Source organism: Lagenorhynchus albirostris, chromosome 20 (assembly GCF_949774975.1).
Source record: "Lagenorhynchus albirostris chromosome 20, mLagAlb1.1, whole genome shotgun sequence".
In the NCBI taxonomy this organism is placed as follows: Eukaryota; Metazoa; Chordata; class Mammalia; order Artiodactyla; family Delphinidae; genus Lagenorhynchus; species Lagenorhynchus albirostris.
In genome coordinates this window covers 13727954-13744757 of record NC_083114.1, presented here as the reverse complement: position 1 = coordinate 13744757, position 16804 = coordinate 13727954, and the positions used below count along the sequence as shown (strand labels likewise).

General features: G+C 49.8%; 1 protein-coding gene across 8 annotated transcripts in view; it reads left to right on the top strand.

Moving 5' to 3' along the window:
- Nucleotides 1-16804, top strand: part of RPH3AL (rabphilin 3A like (without C2 domains)) — a 145067-nt gene that overhangs the window by 57700 nt on the left and 70563 nt on the right. For all 8 annotated transcript variants that reach the window (XM_060135401.1, XM_060135404.1, XM_060135405.1 and 5 more), the window contains 2 exons: nt 1987-2130; nt 4859-4988. In XM_060135401.1, coding sequence (XP_059991384.1) covers nt 1987-2130; nt 4859-4988 — 274 coding nt within the window. The remainder of the gene's footprint in view (nt 1-1986; nt 2131-4858; nt 4989-16804) is intronic.

Below are 16804 nucleotides of genomic sequence, written 5' to 3'. Positions count from 1 at the left end.
CCTTTTAGAAGAGTAAATGCTTTTATCTCCTCCCCGGGGTGTGCTGCCTTGTAATGCCGGGCTCCTTAAAGGAGAGTGTTACAGATTCCCGCAGCCAGGGACAGGTGAATGTGTACCCCTGCCCACTCCAAGGCCTGGCCTCCCTTCCTGTCCCCACCACTCCTGCCCCGTTCCCATTCTTTGCTTTCCTCAGCTCTGTGAGGGTCACTTAAAAAAGTATTAGTCTAGGGCAAGGTATTTTTTAAAATTGAAGTATAGTCGATTTACAGTATTATATTAGTTTCAGGTGTACAACATAGTGATTCAATATTTTATAGATTATACTCCATTTGAAGTTATTGTAAAAATTATTGGCTCTATTCCCTGTGCTGTACACTATATCCTTGTAGCTTATTTATTTGATACATAGTAGTTTGTACCAAGGCATTTTTTTAAATTGGAGAAATAGGCAGTCTAGAAGTCTGGACCTCTCCAATGCAGCACATTACTTTATGCCTTTGTGCCTTTGCATGTTCAGTGTCCTTTGCCTGAATGCCAGCTCCCTGCTTCCATTGGGGGAGCTCCTATTCATCCTGCAAAACCCAGTGCAAATGCTACCTCTTTGGTTAAGCTGTTCCTAATGGTCTCACCCATGATCGTTATAAAAATCATCGCTAACTGCCACTTATTCAGCAACTGGGCATCTGCTATGTACAGAGCACTTTATATTCCCTCCTTATTTCATCTTCCTGACATCCCTTAAAGAGACAGATCAGGAAATCAAGGATGAGCAGCTGTCCAAGTTCTCATACCTGGGAAGGGACAGAGCCATAAGATGAGACCGCCCATTGGACTTCAGAATCTGAGTCCTTCACCTTAACCAGCCTGGGATGGCTTTCTCTCTACTCACAGAGAAAGGACATGCTTTTTAGCTCTCCCAATTTATACAGTGTCGGCGGTGCTTGGATGCAAGAGCTGGACTGGGTGGTGACGTGAGACCACCAGTGTCCATCCGTTTCAGGGAACCACTAGGAAGGCATCCACACCCTCATCTTCCTGCCCTGTATCCTGTGTCACAATCTCTTGCCTGCTGCCACTTCTTTAGGGGAGCCCTTCTAGAGCTGCTCCCGTGCCTGGGTCAGTTCCCCTTATTTGTACATCCTCCTCACGACCACCCGCGTGGCCTGCCCAGTGGCTCTTCCCAGCACCTAGCGAGCCTGGCATCACAGTGGATGCTCAATAAATAGGTATTGAATGAATGGCTCTCCGAATTTTTCAGTAAATAAATATTTTTGTAACTGATCGGGCATCCGTCTCCCCCAGAATATTGTAGTTCTGGAGGGCAGTGACCTTGCCACCTTGTCCGTCTCTGTGTTCCCACCACCTGGCGCAGAAAGTCTGGGAGAAGCTGGGCCCCAGGGCAGGGAGTTGGGGCTCGGTCCACTGCTGCCACTCTCACCATCCAGAAAAATAGAAAGGGTTGGAGTTCATCCCCTCAGTCCTGGGGCTCTGGGCCGGGCCCCAGCCCCGCCTCGCCACACTGGCCGGCCCTCACCGCTCCTCCAGGGTAACCTCCTGCCCTGGATCCCTCTAGTTTTCAGAATGCTGCGTGAATATCCTTTTATGCTCAGCGCTTGTTTTTAACCTAATTACCAGTCTTTCCTGTCCCATAGTAAACTCCATCTCACTTTCTTGTACAACTCAGATCCGGGTGTTCATTCTTCTCTTGGTCATCTTCTGTGCTTTTCCCTTGAAACCGCTCATGCTGTGGCCGTGGCCTTCTGCGCATTCCATGCTCCTGTCTCCCCCCAACCCCCCCCGAGGTGCTAAGGGGGTGCTGCCATCCTTGTGGGAGCCGGGAGCTGGCGGGTGGCAGAGGCAGCGTTTGGAGGCTGGTGTCTGAACCCCTTGCCCCTGACACACAGACTGTGCTCAGGGGACCTTTGTGGATGTGGCGGGGATGCCAGTTTGCACTGGGGTTGCACTTCTGTGTTGTTCTCTCTCAAGGCTGCAGACGGGCTGGTCTGTGCACACCTACCAAACAGAGAAGCAGAGGAAGAGCCAGTGCCTCAGCCCAGCCGAGGTGGAGGCCATCCTGCAGGTCATCCAGAGAGCCGAGCGGCTTGACGTCCTGGAACAGCAGAGAGTCGGGTAAGGGCTGCTCCCAAGATGGGGCAGGAGTGAGGCCGTGGACAGGGAAGCAGGGCATTTAGTGCCAGGTCAGTGGGCTGGGCGTCTGGCGCCCTGGCTCCTAGTTCCAGCTTTTCACTGGGAGTGAGTCAGCTCTGCCTGAATGCCCCTGGCGTGCAGATTCCTAACCCAGCCTGTCCAAGCCTCAGTATACCCCTCTGTAAGATGGGGATAGCGGCTGATGTGTGGGCCCCAAGCTGTGGGGAGGATGAATGAGTGCCGTCAAACACGTTAAGGTCTGTTTAGCTCTGCACAAAGGAGGGTCGCTGTGGTTCAGCCGGGGGAGGGATTGACGTGGAGGCTGAACTGTGGGTTCTCCCATCAAAGACCAACAGGAGCCGCTCTCCAGCTTAATCTAAGTTCTTCCGGCCTCCGGCATCCAGAGCCGTCTCCTACATAGTCTTCAGTTTTGTTGTGGCTTTTTTTTTGTTTAATTACAAAAGCAATTCATACTTCCTAGACAATCTGAAAAACACAGGCAGGCACGAGGAGGAAAACATAAATGCAGGGCACTGGCAGGAATTAATTTGATTCTGGTCTCCTTGTTCTTTTTCTATTTATTTTTTTCTATTAAATAGATGATCATTTTTAAAAAGTCAGACATTGTAGAAATGCACAGTTCTAGAAAGTGAAAGCACCGCTACAAAGACCACTGCTGTCCAAACAGTTTGTTGTCTGTGCCTCCGTAATACTGACATATTACTACCATTTCATTACAAAAAGGGTTTGTATCTGACAGACTAATTGTCTTTTGCTCTTTTCTCCCCACCACACCTGGCTGGGGCCCCTCCCTCTCTCAGGCCTAGCCCAAGGGTCCTGCAAGGCTCTGCAGGTCTCCGAGGTGCCTGTGCTGATGACTGATGGGCCAGCACCACATCCCTCGGGCTCCCCCAGGAGGGCGTGCTGGGAGCTGGTGAGGGGTGTCCCCCATGGCCTCCCTGCAGCTGTGGGAAGCATTTGCGCCCCGCCCGCATCCATCTGGACTGTCATCTTTGCCTTCCCTGTGCCGCTCACATCGTCTGGCCCTGGCTGTGAGCGCTGGGTTTGGCTGGGGCAGGAATGGCCCAGGAGACAGTGAATCATCTCAGAGGGAGGAGGTGCATCCTGTGTGTTTCCATGAGTGGGAGTCACAGGGCTGTACAGAGAGGGGGTCCCCCAAAAACAAGTGGGTCAGGCCAGGGCCAAACTCGGCTTTGCTCCCGGAAACCTGCAGGTCCCTGGAAGAGGGACGGCGATTCCTGTGGAAGTCAGGAGTGCAAGCTGCAGGGCAGGTGGGCAGAGGCAGCCTCGGCGCCCAGTCCGCCCTCCGTCGGCCCCCAGGCAGGGCCTGATCACCCCAGGGGAGAGGGTGGAGTTGCCGTGAGACTTGGGGTGGCCTGAGTGTGGCCCTGGCGCTACCTCTGAGGAGCTGTGCAACGCTGGCAAGTGACTTCACATCTCAGAGCCTCAATGTTCTCACCTTTAAAGTGGGGGGGAAACAGCATCCTCTGCACTGGGCGGTTGTGAGAGTTACAGGACATAACGTGCCCACACCCCGTCTTCCATGCATTCAAGAATTTTCACTGGGAATCCACTGGGCACTGGAGACACAGCGGCCAACGAAACAGAAGCAGAAGTGGCCGCGTGTTGTGGGGGTGGCAGTGTCGTATGACAGGTTGTCATGAAACGGGTCACGGTGGGCTGGGGGGCCGTGGGACTCGAGGAAAGGCACCTATCCTGGGCTCAGCAGGGTTCAAAGAGGACCTCTTTCTCTTTCTCCCTCTAGCTTCTCCGTCCACCCAGGTGTTTAAGCCAAAAGGCTCTACTCCATCCTGGGTCTTTCTCTTACCTCTCCTCCCCCAAATCCATCCATGCTGACTCTGAAATACAGCCCGTCCTGCTCTCCGTCCTCCTTCCCCAGCCCTCCCGCTGCCTGCTGCCGGCTTCCTCACCGGACTCCCCCTGTAATCCCAGCTTCCCACAATAGCTGGAGGGAGCTTTTAGCTTTTAGGGAGCTTAGATCAGACACTCCTCTACTTAAAACTCTTCAGTGGGCCGCGTTGATCTTAGAAAACAATCCAAACTTCCAAAACCAATCCAACCTACAAACCCTGTGTAACCTGGCCCCTCCTCACCCCTCCAGCCTCCTTTATCCCAGGCAGTCTAGCCCCCCTGGCCTTCTTACCATTCTAATGCGCCAGGGCCTTGCTCTTTGTACTTGCTGTTCCCTCTGCCTGGGATGCGCCCCCAGCTCTTCACATGTTGGGTCCTTGTCATCCTTTACCTCTCAGTTCAAATGTCCTCAGAGAGGCCTTCACTAATCACCATCTAACATGCCCTGCTCCCTCCCAGCCCCACTTATTTTATTTCATAACACTCCCTCCTCTGAAGTCAGTTTGCTTGTTTATGGACTTTCTCCCTTTTCTGAACATAAATTCCATAAGGACAGGGGCCATGTCCATCTCTGGCTTGTTTGCTACAATATTCCCAGTGTCTGGCATGTTGCAGGTGCCCAGTTAATGGTTGATGAGTGAGTGAACGATTAGGAGTTAGCCAGGGGAAGGGATGGGGCAGGGAACAGTACCCCAGGTGAGGGAACCAACCCCCAGGAAGTGGTATAGTTTTGGGGCCCCGTGGCAGCCGCGCCTGGGCAGGGGGCTGGTTGGAGACAGGAAGCACGTGCCATCTGACTCTGTGTCCTGTGCTGCAGGCGGCTGGTGGAGCGGCTGGAGACCATGAGGCGCAATGTGATGGGGAACGGCCTCTCCCAGTGTCTGCTCTGTGGGGAGCTGCTGGGCTTCCTGGGCAGCTCATCGGTGTTCTGCAAAGACTGCAGGAAGGTAAGGCCCTGCTCTGGCTTCCCAGCCTGGACCAGCCCTGTTACTCTGTGGCTTTGCATCCTGGCTCCCAGGAGTGTGTGTGTGTGTGTGTACATTCGTGTATACATGTGTGCTCCCATGGTATCCTATGCTTCTTGGCAAGAAGGATTGGGGCCTGAAGGTCAAATGGCCAGGCTTCTAGGGCCAGCTCTGGGGAGTGGACCTCTGGGTCTCACAGGCCTCACAGGGTGTGAGTTCAGCTCTTCCACTAGCTGTATGACCTCAGAAAACTTATTTGCTATGTCAATCCTCACCTTCCTCATCTGTAAAATGGGGATGGTGATAATATGTACCTTAGAGAGTTGTGAGGATTAGATATTATATGCAAAGCTCTTACAACCTTGTTTGGCATATAAGTATTCAGGATATGTTATTAGTTGTCATTAAATAAATACAATTTTCCTCAGGGCCAAACAGTTTGCTAAGATTATACTTCCTCTTCTATTGGTCTGCTCTCTTGATCCCTGGCCACTCAAATGAGAATGATCTTTGCAGCAAGGCCAAGTGGATTTTCTCCTTTTCTTATACTCCACTGATTGTTCTAAATTATGCCACATATTAATATTGAGTCCAAGACTTCTTCAAATAACTTTTTGTTTTTCCTGGAGTTTCTAATTGCCTTTCTTTTCTCATTGACCAAAGAATAACGTGCCTTCCAGTCCTCAAGGTTATGTAGTATCTGAACTTTACTCTCTATTGCGTGAAGCCTCCTTTTTTTTTCCCTGCCAGAATCTCTTCTGGACTCTTGTTCCTGCTCTAGCCTACAGTAGTTACTGCATAGCTGTCATCACGGGACTTCCCTTGACTGCCCTCCTAGGTTAGAAGCACTGTTCCCAAGACACCATGTCTTTTTCTTTGTTTGTTTTTCACTCTAGTTTTACTAGAACCCATTCTCAAGTAACTTACATGTGCTAGTCATTATTTTAAGCCTGGAGTTATTTTGGTGAACAAGGCAGAGAAAGAACTCTCTTGAGGGAACCAAAAAAAAGTAATGTAATAGATAATAGTAAAGTAAATAGTAAATAGTAAAGTAAATAAATAAAGTAAATAGTAAATAAGTAATAGATAAGATTTCAGGAAGAAATAAATTCTGGAAAGAATTAACAGGGAATAGAAGACTGAGGGTGGGGTGGGGCGTTAAGAGTTGAGAGGACTGTAAATTATGGGAACGTCAAAGAAGTAAACATGGACTTGGCAGCAGAGGCCGTTGGCAGCCTTGACAAGGGCATTTTCAGTGATGTTCAAAGTCTGGATGAGAGAACGAAGGTGCAAAGAAGTTAATGTACCAAATGAACAGGTGGGAAAGCCAGGATGTCAGCTAAGGTCCCTTTTCCCCTGTTCTGTCGCATGTGGTGAACTGGGCTGAGGAATGTGGATTAACTGGTGAGGGGTCCCAAGAACAGTGGAGGTGTGGGAGGGGCCTGAGGGTCAGGGAGGGGGTGGGCACTTTGGTGCCGCTCCTCCGCAAGCCTCCATAGGCCTAGACTAGATAGATACCAACAAGGTACTGGGCACAGGGACTCAGAAATGTCTTGCTCCCAGCACCTGGCCAGGTGGGGTTCTAGTATGTGACTTCTGCCTGGGAGAATGAGGCCCAACAGCCTGTTTCCTCCTTCTGCCCCTCAACTCCATGACTACTATAAATGTCTGGGTTTGCGGGACCATGAAGAGCCGGTCAGAGCCTTGTCTCCTTTCCCTGGAAAAGTTTGGGGCCTCTGCCGCAGAGGCAGGCTGCTGCCCCTGGTTGCTGAAGGGTTAATGCCTGCTGCTCCTTGCAGAGCCGTTTCCTAGGCAACAGTGGGAGTCCCAGGGGAGAACCTCAGTGGATGTGGGGGTGGGGGAATGCTCTTCCAGATACTCTCACCACCCCCACCCCATGGCTTTTCGGGAGGACATTTCCATTTGAAAATGTTCTTATTTCACAGCAGGCTGAAGACTTGGTCCTGGCTTGGATGGTGAGATAAGGAGCCCTCTGAGTTCCTGAGGGGACCTGTTCTTGGGTGAGAGTGGGAGGAGAGCGTGCCAATTAGGGCCACAGCTGAACGATGGGCATTTGGGGGGGTTATCTTCATCCATCCTTGAGAAGACTGTGTTATTCATTCAGTCATTCATTTACTCGTTATGCAAATAGTAGAGGGTCTGCTGTGTGCAGGCCCTGTTCTAGGTTCTGGCGATACCATGAACAAGATAAAGTCCTTGCTCTCATGGAGGGGTAGGAGAAGACAGACAATAAACAAATATAAAATAACGGTTAAGTAGACCTAGGGCTCTGTAGTGAATTAAAACAAGGTGCTCAAGTTGAGTCTCTGTGAGCTCAGACCTGACCACAAGCAGAAGCCAGCCCCGGGAAGATCCAGGTGGAGGAGTGTTGCAGGCAGAGGGACCAGCAGGCACCAAGACCCTGAGGCAGAAATGAGCTGGGCATGTTCAAGGAACTAAGGAAGGCTTCTGGGGCAGAGGGAGCGAGCGGTGGGCATAGCCAATCACACAGAGCTTTGTAAGTCAAGGTCAGGAGTTGAGATGTGATTCTAAGTTTCATGGGATGTCAGTGGAGCGTTTTAAGCAGGGATGTAATGTGATCTGGTTTGTGTTTTTAAGAGGTGAGCCTAGCTGCTGTCTGGCAAGTGCGTGACAGGGGGACATAGAAGAAAAGCAGATGAGTTAGGTGGCGATGGCTGTCATTGGAAGATGATGAGGTTGGGGACAAGGCAACATAGGGACAAAAGCCATACGCTAAGGGAATCAATCTTTTCAATGTATTCTAAGCAAATAGGGAGGGGTTGGGGGGTGATTGAGGGTCTTAGGAAGGAAAGCGGGCCCTAGATTCCAAATGGGCCAGGGCTAGAAGTCACTTGGTCCTGCACGGTGAGGGGATGGAGGTCCTCCTGGGTTGCCAGTAAGTGCTGTTCCCATGCAGAGAGACCTGGGTTGTGCTCCAGCTTGGGCACAGTGCAATGACCTTGTATGAGCCACTTAACCTCTCTGGGCCTCTGTTTCTTCATCTGTAAACGGGGGAATAGAACTACATCATTATTGGGTGGGTGTGAGGAGTAGATGAGCTAATGCAGGGAAGCCCTTAGTGTCGGGTCCATTGCAAACTCTCAGTAAAGGATTCCTGTTATCATTATTATCACTATTATTATTAATTCACTTCGAGGTCCTAGCTGTTCAGACTGCCCAGGTGTTACAAAAATAGAACCAACCTCGCATACATCTCAGAAGAGGTTTTGTGATATCCCATGGATCAGTCAGCTCAGGCTGCCATAACAAAAGACCACAGACTGGGTGGCTTCAACGACAGAAATCGATTTCTCATAGTTCTGGAGGCTGGGAAGTCCAAGATAAGTGTGCTGGCCAATCTGGTTTCTGATGAGGACTCTCCTCCTAGCTTGCAGACAGCCACCTTCTCACTGTGTCCACACATGGTGGAGAGAGAGCTCTGGTCTCTCTCCTACTTCAGATAAGGTCACTAGTCCGTTTGGATCAGGGCCTCTCCCTTATGACCTCATTTAACCTTAATTACCTACTAAAGACCCTGTCTCCTAATACAGTCACATTGGAGATTAGGGCTTCAACACAAGAATTCTGATGGGACACAATTCAGCTGATAGCAACCTATGTTCTCCTTTTTACAATTCATGTTTTCCCTCCTTCCTCCTTCCTTCCTTCCTTTCTTCCTTCCTTCCTTCCTTCTTTTCATCATCCCTCCCTCCCTCCCTCCCTTTCTCTCCCTGTCTCTCCCTTTCTCTCCCTGTCTCTCCCTGTCTCCCTCCCTCTCTCTCTCTCTCTCTCTCTCTCTCTCTCTCTCTCCCTCTCCTCCCCACCCCTCTCCCCGGGATCTTACTTCCCCCACCAGGGATTGAACCTGGGCCCTGGCAGTGAAACTGCTGAGTCCTAACCACTGGACTGCCTTGGAATTCTCTACAATTCATGTTTTCTTGAACTGAAAGTTGGAGTTCCCACAGTTAGTCCCAAATTTTTTGTAATTTATATAAAAGCCTCTGGAAGCCTTTGTAGCTCTCCAGGATTGGATGTCTTAAGCAGGGAAACCAAACTTAATTTCTGTGCAAGTTCCTCAGGTGAACCTAACACTCAGTCACTTATTCAGCCTGTTCTGGGTTAATTCTGGGTTAGGGGACTCCAAAAGGAGAAGGGTCCAGAACGGCCACTTCCCTCTGGTCCTCATGGTCAAGGTGGGAAGACAGTACCCTCTAGAGTGATGCTGACTATGGCTGGGACCAGGGTTTCCAGGACTGAGAACAATCAGGAGGGCTGCCTGGAGGAGCTGGCTCCTGAAAGTTGGTTAGGCTTCTGAGAGGCTGAAAGCAGAGCCAAGGGCATTCCAGGGATGGGAGAACAGCACAGCATAGGCATACAGCTGGAAATGGGCTGGGCAAGTGCTTGACTATGAGGATTCAGGCCCAGAAGACAGGGAGGACACCCTGGGCCACTCTGCCAGGTGGTGGTCGCTTAGGAGCCAAGTCTCTGGAGAATCAGGAGGGAGGCCCAGACTTAACCTCACAGCCCCCTGCAAAACTTTAGCCCTTGTACAGGGGCTCTCTGGTGTCTGGGAGGGATAGACAATGTCATCTATTCACTCTTTCAACAAATATGTGTTGTCATATAAATATGACAATATACTGGTGCAGGCATTGGAGATACACACAGATGCCTGCCCTCTAGGCAGTGGGTGTTAAATGATTATGGGTAATTAATTATAGTTGGGTTTGGGGTTACAGAGGCAGCTGTCGGGGGCTAAGAGAGATCTAACAAGGTAGTGACCAGATTGGGGGTATCAGGAGCCCTCCACTCTGGGCTCACCAATTTCCAGGGCGCCTCCCTATTTATTTCTATCACTCCTCTCCACCTCCCCACCTTTTGCAATGGCTATAGCACTGGCTCCCAGGAGGTGCGTGGGCAAGGGCAGGCTGCAGAGCAGGGGTGCTGGGGAACTCTCTGACGTGGGAAGCATCCAGATCCATGTCTGGGGTCAGATCCTCAGGTGCTCCTGGCCACATGGCGGTGTCCCGAGCAAAAGCCCTGGCAGTGCTCGGCGGCCACAAGCTAATGAGCACGCGTGCGGGTGGAACCCCTGATGCTGGTCCTCGGAGCAGCGTCCCCTCTAATTGGGCCTGCATGCCCAGGCTGCCTGCTCTCATTATCAGAAGGCTGTGGTGGGAAGGGAGAGGGGCTGGCTGGTTAATTAGAGAGGCCTGGCACTCCTAATTGCTTAGGATCTGAGTCTGCCAGCTCTCACTTTAATTGAAAGTCTGGCTTCACCAATAATAGGGAGGCTGGGAAGGGCTGCTGGAGAGCCCGCCAGAGCCCAGGATGGCACTGTCACTGTGCGGGGGAAGCAATCAGATTTTTCTCTGGTCTCAGCTAAAATGTGCTCCGCGTGTGGGAGCAGAGGAGCCTGCCCATGAAACGATGGTCTCGGTAATGTGTGCTGAGTCCTGGTGAAAGAGAGTGAGGCAGCCCCGCACGTTGCTCAGAGCCTTCAGGGGACATCCAGCTTGTTGGGCGGGGGTGGGGTGGGGTGGGCAGGCATCCCCCACTGAGGATGGAGGGCCAGTGGAGGAAAGGGGCCAGGCCAGACCCTGATCCCTGTCCCCAACCCTGCTCAAGGCTCTGAGGAGCGGTATCCTGCTGAGGTCATCCCAGACCCACAGCAGGCAGTAACCCTGGAGCCACTAATCCCATCACAGGGGCCGCACCCTCGTGACCTCTCATTGAACTCTAATCACCTCCCAAAGGCCCACCTCCAAACACCATCACATGGAGGGTTAGGACTTCAACACACAAATTTTGAGGGGACACAAGTACTTCATCCCTAGCACCTACTGAATAGGAACTCTGCCAGCAGAGGCAGTGTGTTTAACAACAGCACTCCTGGGGATTCTGATCCTCCTTAGGCTGGAAGACCTCTGCTCTGGGAATTCCCTGGAGGTCTAGTGGTTAGGACTCCGTGCGCTCACTGCTGAGGGCCTGGGTTCAATCCCTGGTCAGGGAACTAAGATCCCACAAACTGCATGGCATAGGCCAAAAAAAACAACCCTGCTTTAAGGTCCCAGCCCCAGGCCCGGCTCAGGGTGGTGGTGAAGGACCTCACGTGACCGCCTTCCCTCTGCTTGTCTTGCTCCCCTTGCCCTCCCTATGTTCTCCCCTGCACCACACCCCCAGACCCTCAGCTTAGAGTCTCCTGCATCCTCCCTCTGCTGCATCCTCTTTGCAGGAGCGAGCCATCCTCGCTCTCGCAAACAGTGAACATGGAGGCCACTGTCTCACCTTGTAATGTCCTTTGGAGTTTATAAAGCACTTTCACAAAAGTCATCCTTCTGGGTCCTTAGGGCAAAGCCATAAGGGAATCAGGGTCAGTGAGGCTATTCCACAGTCACAGATGGAGAACAGGGGCTCAGCTTAGGTGATGTGGGCTGCTCAGGTCACCTGGCCAGATAGTGGGGAGCTGGGTCCCCCAGGGTGAGTTGCTGTGCCATGTTGCCCCTCCGTTGCTTCAGACCAAAGCATTCATTATCTCATGCTTTCCCTTCCTTGGAGAAGCAGGGATATCTTATTAAAGAACACAGGAGAAGAAACATCATACTCAATAGTTATTGAAAATTATTCTCATAAAGTCTGGTATAAGACAAGTTCTATGTATCTTTATCACCACTTCTATCCAACATTGTGCTGGAGGCCTAACCACTGCAATCAGGCAAGAAAAAGAAATGTGTGGCATAAGGATTGGAGAATAGCTAAGACTGTCATTATCATGAAAACATGATTCTATAACTAGAAAATCTTAAAAACTCTAAATACAGATGGTTAGTATTAGTTGGTGAATTTAGCAAGATGGTTGTATACAAGTTTAATATACGTACAAAAAAATCTGGACAGGCGTACCTCAGAGATACTGTGGGTTTGGTTCCACACCACTGCAGTAAAGGAAATATTGCAATACAGTGACAAATTTTTTGATTTCCCAGTTCATATAAAAGTTATATTTACACTTTAGAGTCTTCCTTTCATGAACAGTTTCTGTGCAGTATGTGATGCTGTTTGATAGTATTTTACCTATAATAGAACTTCTTTTAAAATTGGAGTCAATCCTTTCAAACCCTGCCACTGCTTTATCAACTAAGTTTATGTGGTAGTCTAAATCCCTTGTTGTCATTTCAACAATCTTCACTTCAACAATCTACTCCCTTCCCCGGGAGTAGACTTCATCTCAAGAAACCACTTTCTTTGCTCATCTATAAGAAACAACTCCTTATCTGTACAAGTTTTATCATGAGACTGCAGCAATTCAGCCACATCCTCAGGCTCCACTTCTAATTCTAGTTCTCTTGTTATTTCTACCACACCTACTTCCTCCACAGAAGTCTTGAACCCCTTAAAGTCATCCATGAGGATTGGAATCAACTTCTTCCAAATTCCTGATAATGTTGATATTTTGACCTCTTCCCATGAATCATGAATGTTCTAGTGGCATCTAGAATGGTGACTACTTTCCAGAAGGTTTTCAATTGACTTTGCCCAGATCCATCAGAGGAATCACTATCGATGACACCTATAGCCTTATGAAATGTATTTCTTAAATAATAAGACTTGAAAGTCAAAATTACTCCCTGATCCATGGGCTGCAGAGTGGATGTTGTGTTAGCAGGCATGAAAACAGCATTAATCTCATTGTACATCTCCATCAGAGCCCTTGGGTGACCAGATGCATTGTCAATGAGCAGTCAGATTTTGAACAGAATCTTTTTTTCTCAGAAGAAGTTCTCCACAGTGGGCTTAAAATATTCAGTAAACCATGTTGTACACAGATGTGCTGTCCTCAGGCTTTGTTGTCCCGTTTATAGAGCTCGGGCAGAGTAGATTTGGCATAATTCTTAAGGGCTCAAGGATTTCAGAATGGTAAATGAGCGTTGTCTTTAACTTAAATCTTCATTAGCCCCTAATAAGAGAGTCAGCCTGCCCTTTGAAGCTCTGAAGCCAGGCATTGACTTCCTCTCTCTGGCTACGGCATCTCCTTCCAGTAGACGGCTGTTGCATCTATGTTGAAAATCTGCTGTTGAGTGTAGCCACCTTCATTGATGATCTTGGCTTGATCGCCTGGATAACTTGCTGCAGCTTCTGCATCAGCACTTGCTGCTTCCCCTCGCTCTTTCCTGTTACAGAGACGGCTTCTTTCCTTAAACCTCGTGAACCAACCTCAACTAGCTTCGGACTTCTGCAGCTTCCTCACCTCTCTCAGCCGTCATAGAATTGAAGAGAGTTAGGGCCTTGCTCTGGATTAAGCCCTTCCTTAAGGGCATGTTGTGGCTGGTCTAATCTTCTATCCAGACCACTCAAACTTTTTCCATATTCTTAGTAAGGCTGTCTCACTTTCTTATCATTCATGGGTTCACTCGAGTAGCACTCTTTATTTCCTTCAAGAACTTTTGCTTTTTATTCGCAACGTGGCTAACTGTTTGGTGCAAGAGACCTAGCTTTAGTCTGGCTTGGCTTTCTTTTCTTTTTTAATATTTATTTATTTGGTTGCACTGGGTCTTAGTTGCGGCAGGCGGGCTCCTTAGTTGCGGAGCACCAACTCCTTAGTTGCAGCATGTGAGCTCCTTAGTTGTGGCTCACAGGCTCCTTAGCTGCAGCTTGCCAGCTCCTTAGTTGCAGCACACGGGCTCCTTAGTTGTGGCATGCAAACTCTTAGTTGCGGCATGCATGTGGGCTCTAGTTCCGTGACCAGGGATCGAAGCCCGGCCCCCTGCGTTGGGAGCGCGGAGTCCTACCCACTGTGCCACCAGGGAAGTCCCCTGGCTTGGCTTTCGACATGGCTTCCTCACCAAGCTTAACCATTTCTAGCTTTTGATTTAAAGAGAGAGACGTGACTCTTCCTTTCAGCTGAACACCTAGAGGCCATTGGAGGGTTAGTAAATGGCCTAATTTCAATATTGTTGTGTCTCAGGAAATAGGGTAACATCAGAGATCACTGATCACAGATCACCGTAACAAATATAATACTAATGAAACAATTTGAAATATTGTGAGAATCACCAAAAGGTAATGCAGAGACACAAAGTGAGCAAATGCCGTCGGGAAAATGGCGCCGACAGACTTGCTCAACGTAGGGTTGCCACAAACCTTCAATTTGTAAAGAATGCGATATCTGCCAAGCGCAGTAACGCAGAGCGCGATAAAATGAGGTGTGCCTGTATTTCTATACACCTGCTGCGAAAATGAGCGAAAGTAAGAATTCCAGTGTATGGCAAAGGAGACACGGATGTGCGGTGGGAAAAGAATGGTCTTCTGGGTAAATGACGCAGGGTCATTTGGATACTATATGGAAAAGACGGATCTTGACTTTTACCTCCCACGAGGCACAAAAGTCAATTCCAGCTTGATTTCACATGTAAATGTGAAAGGTAAAATAATATTTGGGAGGATAAATAAATAAGCAAACAAATAACAAAGAAAGAAGACACTTCAAGGCGAAGCAGTGGCAGATTTGAGGACCCCAGGTGCACCCACATGGCCTTGTCCAGAGCCCACCCACCCCCTGTATTCCCTTGATACCAGCAGTGGCCGGCTAGCTGCCCTCACCACCACTGGGGGGAACCAGCTTTTCTACCTACTTTCCCAGGACCTTCAGAAGCAGCCTGAGTGTTCTCAGGATGTTCCCAATGCAAAAGCTAAGCACCTGAGGCTGGGTGGAGCCCACCTCAAGGGGCCCAGGCCTGTGTGGGCAGGAGGATGGAGCAGGCCTCTTGGGGGACTTTCACCTCCTTGGGAGCTGACTCAGCTCCGTAGGCCCATCCTTGAAAATGAAACTGAATTGCATGAAGGTCTTATCTCTCTGCAGAATTTTTTGATTCATTCATTCTTTAAGGTTTTATTGGGTACTGACTATATGCCAGGCCCTGCAGGTACCGTGATGAGCAAGGTAGGCCTTGTCCTTGTACCCACCGCTTGTCACAACGAGACCTCTTCTCAGTACTGTGCAGACTCTGTTCTAAGGACTTTTCACTTGTTAACTCATTCCTGTCAACCCAACAGTCCTCCTGTCAACCCAGTGGGCTCAGCACCTTTATCATCGCCCCTTTACAGATGGGGAAACTGAGGCTCAGAATGGTTAAGTACTTTTCCCGAGATCACTCAGCCAGTCAGTCGTGGAGCCAGGATTTGATCCCAGGCAGTCTGGGTCCGAGCATCCTTGCCATTACCGCTATACCACATCACCCCCACGGAGTTTATGAGCTAGAAAGGCGAGATGGACAAGAACAAGTAAATACAACAGTTCCAGAAAGTGGGAGGCAGAAACCTAAAAAGTGAAGGTGGGGGGCACTCGAACAGCCCGTGGGGAGGGCGTGGGAAGGCAGCTATTTTATTTCAGACGCGCAGCATGGGCCTCTATGAAGAGGTGACGTCTGAGCTGGGACTGTGATGAGGAAACGCGAGGTCTGGCAGAAAGTATCCCAGGCAGGGGGAGCGGCGTGGATGGGGCACTGGGTGGGAAAGAGCACAACGTAAGTGAGGACCAGAAAGGAGGCCAGGGGGGCAAGGGAAGGGGGAGGCCCCACCGATGACCCTTCACATCTCCGTAGCCTGGCCCTTGCTGGGTCTGTGCGGTAGCAGCTGCCCCACCCTGCTCCTTGGTTTAATTTGGGTTCCCCCAAATCAGAGGCAAGTTAAAAAGTTATTTACTTTTTAATTTGTGGTAAAATGTACAAACATAAAATATACCATTTAAATCATTTTTATGTGTACAGTTCAGGGGCGTTAAGTACCTTCACATTGTTGTGCGGCCATCACCACCATCATCTCCAGAGCTTTCTCGTCTTGCAGAACTGAAGTTCTATACCCGTTAAATGGTAATTCCCCATCCCCACCCACCCCAGGCCCTGGCACCCCACTTCTTTCTGTCCCTATGTGTTTGACTACTCTGGGTACCTCATATAATCATTCATGCAGTATCTGTCTTCTTGTGAACTGGCTTCTGTCACTTTGCGTAATATCTTCAAGGTCCATCCATGTGGTAGCGTGTGAGAACGTCCTTCCTTTTTAAGGCTAAATAATAATATTGTGTATGTACACGTGATCCATTCATCTGGCAATGGACACTTGGTTTGCTTCCACGTTTTAGCTCTCGTGAATCGTGCTCCTGTGAATATGGGTGTGCAAATATCTCTTTGAGACTCTGCTTTCAGTTCTTGTGGGTGTATACGCAGAAGTGGAAGTGCTGGATCATGGGGGAATTCTGTTTAATTTTTGGAGGACCCGTCATATGGTTTTCCCCGGCGGGTGTACCATTTTACAATCGCACCAACAGTGAACGAGGGTTGGGAGGGGGCAGTTTTCTGCAGGGCCTCCCTCCCGAATGGGAGGCGCAGTGAAAGTCATCCCTGGCTCCCTGTCCCCTGCTCCCTTTCCAGACCCAGCGCTCAGCATCTCTGTCCCTCAGGTGCGGCCGCCAAAACAGCAAGCTTCTTGAGCAACAGCTGTTTCATCTGAGCTGCCTCCACACTGGCCCTGCAATGTCCTTTTTCCTCCTCGACCTAATTCAGATGTTAGGAGACGTGTGTTTGTGCCTCATTACGAAGATGGATTTTTCATTCAGCTACTGATGTTTCCTAAATTCCCGGAAAACGTCACTTAATTCGTCTGCCCCGAGGGCCCTCTCTGACTGCTTGGCAGGAACTGACTTGGCTGCCGTTGCCGGGATGGGAGGATTGGACCAGACCCCACACAGCATCTTGGAACATCTGCCTCGGTCAGGAGTC